Source organism: Panthera leo, chromosome D1 (genome assembly GCF_018350215.1).
Source record: "Panthera leo isolate Ple1 chromosome D1, P.leo_Ple1_pat1.1, whole genome shotgun sequence".
In the NCBI taxonomy this organism is placed as follows: domain Eukaryota; kingdom Metazoa; phylum Chordata; class Mammalia; order Carnivora; family Felidae; genus Panthera; species Panthera leo.
The window spans coordinates 59,243,898-59,250,613 of NC_056688.1; the positions used below are offsets into that span (position 1 = coordinate 59,243,898).

The following is a 6,716-nucleotide window of genomic DNA, read 5'->3' on the forward strand; positions in this document are numbered from 1 at the left end:
AATGTGTGAGGGCTTCAAAGAAAGCCAAGGTGAGGTAGAGGTAGAGGTAGGCTGGAGCACTGGTACAGAGGACACTGTGACCAGAATGAGGGCTTGGATTTGATCATGAGGGCAATGGAGAGCCATAATAGGTCTAAGGAGAGCACCTCTGATTTCTCAATTCTGAGATCCCTTAGGCTTCCTGTGGAGGATGTGTCACAGGTGAGCAGTACGCTTCACACACCAGTGGGGAGGACTTTTGAAGCAATTTTGCTGCCAGTTTTAGAAGTTTATATCTAAAAAGTAATTAGAGAAAACACTTCAAAAAAACCCCTGTGGCATGGAGCAGTTACAAAAATTGGAGATAGGTGGTCCTTGTGTGAAGCAAAGAACTGGTGGCCAGGGAAGTGGGTGACCTGAGGATAGTCACGTTCCCCACTAAGTTGGTAAATTGGGAGAAGATATTCCCAGAGTCCTTCTCTCATCCTGCAAGGACTTTGGTAATAAGGTGCCACCCTCCCCTGGCCTTCTTCTGGGTCTTCAGTCCCCCATCTGTAGGACCTACCAAGATTTGGGTGGAGGAGGCTGAGGGCTGGGTGAGGAGGCTGTCCAATCCACCTCAGGTAAGCTGCCAAGGCAAAAAGCTTTTCTCTTCTGTTCTAGAAGGGAGTCTGTGTTGGTTTTCCCACAGTGTGAAGGTCTGTGTCTGAATCTGCTGAGGGCTAGGTCTGTGACCAGCTCCAGAAAGAGTCTAAGTGGTTTTCCTGGTGAAGAAAAGGGGGGGGGGGTGGTTAAGAGGCTTAGGGAAAGTGTGGGGGTCACTCAGTTACTCCTGATCCTGACATTCATTGCAAACAGTCTTTGCGGACAGTGCTGAGGACCAGCGAGTCACACTGTGTGGAGGCACACAGGGAAGACTGAGCTGGGGAACTAGAGGGGAGAGGCAGGCTGGCCTGAAGGTACAGGGCACGGTTTTGTGGCCAAATCAGGATAGAGGGCTATCGGCTGCAGCAACCCTCCCCCTCAGCAGCCTCCCGTGGCCCCTCCACCAGAATCCTACCACCCTCTGGGTGATCCCGCTGTGGGTCTCAGCTCTCCAAAAGCTCTTTCTCTCAGCCTCTGTTCCTCCTCTCCCTGTCTCTGGCCTTGTCTCTCTGAGACTATCCCTCCGTGTGTGTGTTTCACTGTCCCTGCCCTGTTTTGTCTCCTCTCTCTCCTGATCTCCATCTCAATCCCTGATTCCGTCCACATCTCATGCGGGTGCCTTCTCTGTCTCCTCATTCTCTTTCTCCATTCCCTCTCTGTCTCTTTCTTATCTTTGTCTGTTCTGTTTCTGCCTCATCCACATCTCCATCCCTGCTTTTCTCTTGTATGCACTTCAGCTCTGTCTCCATCTCTGCCCCTGTGCACCTCCTTGGCCCCATCTCCAATCTCTCTCTGGTCCATGTCTCATCCTTGTCTCCATCTGTGTACTTGTATCGCTCTTGTCCCTTTCTCCATCACGTTTCTGTCCCTTTCTCTCCCTGTGTCCTCTCTTCATCCACGTCCCTATTCCAGGCTCCGTCTCTTCCTTGTCCGTGTCTCCATCCCCCTCCTGGGCTGCCTCCGTGGTCCCCGCCGGGATGGGGACCTCGCTGGGGGCGGGGCCGAGGGGCTGGATCAGAATAACTCGGTTATCGGGACGAATTAAATTAACTTCTTCACATGAGCGCCGCCAGGCCTATTTCCCCTCCCTTCTGCTGGGCCGCAGGTGGGGAGGCCGAGGAAAGGGGTTGGGACCCTCCAGCCTGGCACTATGCGTAGCGAGCGAAGGTCTGGTCCAGATTGGGGCCCGATGGGGACTCTAGGGATCGGTCCCCGCGCCACCCCTCCCTGCACCTCGGGAGCCCAAGGAGGGCGGCGGGGACCCTTTGGGGTGGGGGTCTGGTGTGGCTGGGGGTGGGGCCTGGGAGGCCCAGGCCCCGCCCCACGGAGCTCGCCCCGCCCCGCCCCCTCCGCGGGGTCCTGAGCGTTAAAAGGCGCGCGGGCCCGGTCTGGCTGCACTTGCATTGCACCCGGGCGGAGGGTGGCCGCGACGGGGCGGGCGGACTCGCGGGCGCTCAGAGCCGGCCTCGGGTCCTCGGCGCCAGGCGCTCGAACCCTTATCCCGACCCCCACCCGGCCCGGGACCCGGACCCCAACCCCAACCCGACCCGGCCCGGTCCGGCCCCCGACCCCGACCCCCGGGCCGATGGACTACTCCTACCTCAATTCGTACGACTCGTGCGTGGCGGCCATGGAGGCGTCCGCCTACGGCGATTTCGGCGCCTGCAGCCAGCCCGGCGGCTTCCAGTACAGCCCCCTGCGACCCGCCTTCCCTGCGGCTGGTCCGCCCTGCCCCGCGCTCGGCTCTTCCAACTGCGCGCTTGGCGCTCTACGCGACCACCAGCCCGCGCCCTACTCGGCAGGTGAGCCCAGCCCCGGCCCAACCCTCCCTCCAAATCCTGCGGAAACCCCAGCCCCTGGTCTATGTGGCAGGTGACTGCGACTGTCCCCCACAGCTGCCACCATCCTTGTCCTCCAACACCCCGCGGGAACCCCAGTCTCCCTGTAAGATGGGGTTCCCCTAGACAGAGTTGAGCCCCACCCTCTCATCCTTCCCCTTCCTCTTTCTCACTGCCAAATCCCTATCCTGTGCTCTTTAGGTCAGGGAAATAGATCCCTGGTGCAGCCCCAGACCCCTCACCAGGTCCACTTGTCCCCACCTGCAAAGACTTACCACCAAACCTCTCCATCCCCGTATCCTTAGAAGATACTCCGGCTCAATCCAATCAGATCCCATCCTTATCCCCACCCCACTTCATGTCTGACCCCCAGCAAGGGCTCCTGCAGCAGCTGAGCTGCCCACATGGAAACCTTCCTAGAGCCCCAGCATCATCAAGCCCCTCCTGCTTGGTTTTGAACCCATCCTGCCTGTGTCCTGACCCTCTTGCACCACTGAATCCCGTTCTGTTGCCAGAAGAAAAGAGTTAAGCCACTTTCGTTCCCCCTGGGGCCTCTCCCAGCTAGAGTCCTGCAGAACCCAGAGGCAGCCCCCACCACTTCCAAGCCTCTTGATTCAAGTCCCCATCTGAACCCTCAACCTCATGGAGCCTCTCAGCCATCCCCATCTCACGGTTAGAGTCCAAGCTGCCCCACCCAATGTCCTTATCTCCTTCCTTCCTGAGAACACCACTGGGACCCAAGTAGAAGATTGGGGCCTGAAGGGTGGGGAGGGATGGTGCGATAGGAACCTAGATTTGGAGAAATGAAAACCAGCAAGATGGAGGCAAACACTGGAACAAGGATGGGGAGATTGGGTAGTCTGGGCCAGATGAGGATGAGGATTGGGGAGATACAGTCAGGAAATGGGGATATGGGCCCCAGAGAGATGGAGTTCTGAGATGGGGAGTTGAGGACAGATACAGAGAAGTGTGAGCAAAGACAGGAAGATTGGGGACCATGGGAGAAATGGGGACCCAGGGCTGGGGAGATAGAGATAAGAACTAGGTGATGGGGACAGGAATTATGGGAGATGGGAACCAAGGAAGACTGGCAACAGAGATGAGGAAGATGGGATAGGAATGGGGTGTTAGAGACAAGGATTAGGGGGGAGATAGAGAACTAGGGACATAGGACAAAGATGAAGGATATTAGGGACCCCTAAAGGATATGGACACCTAAGCAGGGCTTGGAGACAGGGATGAGGAGACAGTGTCAGCAACACTGGCTGTGGGGCAATGGGGATTGGGATGGGGTAAATGGGAGACAAGGATGGGAAGAGAATGAGGGAGGGGGGTAGGGCTGGCTGTGGGGGAGTTGGGACACAGACGTGCCTGGGAGGAATGAGAAGGGCAAGAAGAAGGTGAAGGAACCTGGGTGGGGAGAAATACGGACTCTTCTCAATGGCCACAAAGAGAAGAATGGTTCAGAAGGGGAAAGCTGAAGAGAGATGCGGATGGAGAGAGATGAGGAAGAGGAGAGGGGGATCAACATCTGGAGGAAAATGAGGCATGAGAGGGGGCTGAGAAAATGAAGCCTAGGAGAAGAGAAATGGCAGGGTAGAGGGGGCCAAGTCCCTACATGGCAGAATGTACACAGGCAGGGCTGAAAGTAGACCCAGGCCAGGGAGTCTCAGTCACCCAGCCAGGTCCAGAACTGGTACTGGGAAGACTCACGATACTGATAAGACGTGACAGCCAAGGTTAAGGTGGACATGGCACAGCCTGAAACCAAACGGGCAGACTGACCAAGGCAGAAACACCCAAGCGGAGATCGGAGGGGCAAGTGGACTGGAGGGAGATTAGGGAACAAGGCGGTGGGTGAGGCCAGGTCAGCGGTCTTGACCTGAGGATCAGATCCTGGTTCCTTCTCCTCTGCTCTTGGGCCCCATGTCTACCTGCGCCCTGTCCGTCTTCATTCCTGCCAGCTCCACTGAACGGTAGGGAAGAGGCTCAATTGGAGACTGAAAGGAGGAAGCCGAGGGGCCAGGGAAGGGGCAGGGACCGCGAGCGATCTCAGGGGCAGGACACAGCCGGCTGAGCTCTGCCCCTCACACCTTCACCCTCTTTGCTCCCCCTTCCTGCACACACCCCTAGTGCCCTACAAGTTCTTCCCGGAGCCGTCGGGCCTGCATGAGAAGCGCAAGCAGCGGCGCATCCGCACCACGTTCACGAGCGCGCAGCTCAAAGAGCTGGAGCGCGTCTTCGCAGAAACTCACTACCCCGACATTTACACGCGTGAGGAGCTGGCGCTCAAGATCGACCTCACGGAGGCTCGCGTGCAGGTGCGTGTTTTGCGTGTGTAAACGGGAGTGTGCGCGTGTCAGGGGGTGGGAAGTCAGTGCCCGACACCTGGGGGCCACGGGACAGAGTGGCAGGCAGGTGCAGCCTGGGGGCGGAGAGCTGGGACCAGGAGCTAGGGCGCGGTCTGGGGGTGGTTGGGAAGGAGAGGATGGGCAGCTGCGGTAGGCGAGGGGGCCAGGACTCGGCAGACCTGAGGCCCTAGGGAGATCTGCGTGTTCAGCCCCCCAGATTTCCCCCTCAGTCTCCCTAGCAGGGACAGGCGTGCGGAATCCTGGAAGGAGGCCGAGTGGGTAGAGCGGGAGCCCGGGGAGGCTTCAGTGCCAAGTGAGGCAGACGAATACGGGAAAGCCAGTGAGCTCCTCCACGTCCCCTCCCCAGGTCTGCAGCTGTGAAATCCCCGAGCCGGGAAATCCCGGGCTCTGGGCGGGCACAGGGCCCAGGAGAGCCAGGCCAGGGTAGATTCTGTTGTCTATCTCAGAAATCCAGTACAGAGGTTGAGCTGGTCCGCCCTTACTGGAGACCCTGAACAAAAGGTTTCCCCTGTGCCCCAACCCGTTCTCAACCGCCGTTGGACACCCCAGGTGGAAATTCCTGGAGCTTCGTGTAGGAAGGACTTCGGGGCAGGGCTTTGGGTGATGAGGGGAGCGAAGGCGGAGTCCCGGAGACCAAGAACACTGGGTCCGCGGGTGAGCAGATCCCAAGGGGGAAGACCTGGAAGGAAAGGGCAAGTGGAGGAGAAGAGGTGAACAGAGAGGTGAGGAGGGCAACGGGTCAAGTGGAGGGCCGAGGGGCCAACGCTCAGAAAGCTGGCAATAATCCTGATCCGGTCCCTTCTGGACTGAGGGCTCACCCGCGCCTTGCGGCCTCGGCCTGACCGGCCCCTGTGCCCGCAGGTCTGGTTCCAGAACCGCCGGGCCAAGTTCCGCAAACAGGAGCGTGCCGCCAGCGCCAAGGGTGCGGCGGGCGCGGCGGGCGCCAAAAAGGGCGAGGCGCGCTGCTCGTCCGAGGACGACGACTCCAAGGAGTCCACGTGCAGCCCTACGCCCGACAGCACCGCGTCGCTGCCGCCGCCGCCCGCCCCCGGCCTGGCCAGCCCGCGTCTGAGCCCCAGCCCGCTGCCTGCCGCCCTGGGCTCCGGGCCCGGCCCTGGCCCCGGGCCACAGCCGCTCAAGGGCCCCTTGTGGGCCGGCGTGGCGGGCGGCGGGGGCGGCGGGCCGGGCGCGGGCGCGGCGGAGCTGCTTAAGGCCTGGCAGCCGGCGGAACCCGGGCCGGGGCCCTTCTCGGGGGTTCTGTCCTCCTTCCACCGGAAGCCTGGGCCGGCCCTGAAGACCAATCTCTTCTAGCCGCCGGACTCTGGAGGCTCCGGGCCTGCCCCCCAGAGACGTCCTTGCCCCTCCAGGACCTGACAGAGTCCCTCCCCATTCGGGCGCCCGCCTGAAGTGCCCATCCGTCCCTACCCCTACCATGTCTGACCCGTAGGTGTGCCCTCCCCAGCTTTGGAGAGAGATCAAGTCAGAGACACTCTCCTCCTCACCTACCCTACCCAGCAGAGCGGGGTACTTTTCACTGGGGCCGCCCCCCCCTCCCCTCCCCAATTCCAGCTTGGTTTTCTTTGGAACCGGGATGAAATAACAGCGCTGGAATGTGAGGGTCCTCAAGTTCAGTAACAGCCTAGCTCTGCAGCTGGCTGGGTCACTTAGCCACCAGCCTGCTGCTCTAGCCCCTGGGCCAACCCACACTGACCCCACCCGTTCTGGTCGTCGTTGGGATAATGAGCCGCCTGAAGGGTCCCACTGCCAATTTGTCCCCTCCCATTCCCAGCCGGTCTGGCGCAGAGGTTAGGCCGGTTCAGAGCAGAGGGGCTGGCTGCCAGGGCATCGGGACAGAGGGGTTACCTCTTTCCTGATTTTTTTT

General features: G+C 60.1%; 1 protein-coding gene across 1 annotated transcript; it reads left to right on the forward strand.

Annotated features, from left to right (window-relative positions):
- The first annotated feature begins 2,209 nt into the window (after window positions 1-2,209).
- On the forward strand, window positions 2,210-6,716 carry PHOX2A (paired like homeobox 2A). The gene is made up of 3 exons (XM_042905554.1): window positions 2,210-2,426; window positions 4,596-4,783; window positions 5,696-6,716. The coding sequence occupies exons 1-3, from the start codon at window positions 2,210-2,212 to the stop codon at window positions 6,143-6,145; spliced, it is 855 nt and encodes a 284-aa protein (XP_042761488.1). The 3' UTR covers window positions 6,146-6,716.

Bases quoted from the DNA above. Each gene is read 5' to 3' on its own strand.
- PHOX2A (XM_042905554.1), top strand. From the start codon at position 2,210: ATGGACTACTCCTACCTCAATTCGTACGACTCGTGCGTGGCGGCCATG. The intron at 2,427-4,595 runs GTGAGCCCAGCC...ACACACCCCTAG, and splicing joins GCCCGCGCCCTACTCGGCAG to TGCCCTACAAGTTCTTCCCG. The intron at 4,784-5,695 runs GTGCGTGTTTTG...CTGTGCCCGCAG, and splicing joins TCACGGAGGCTCGCGTGCAG to GTCTGGTTCCAGAACCGCCG.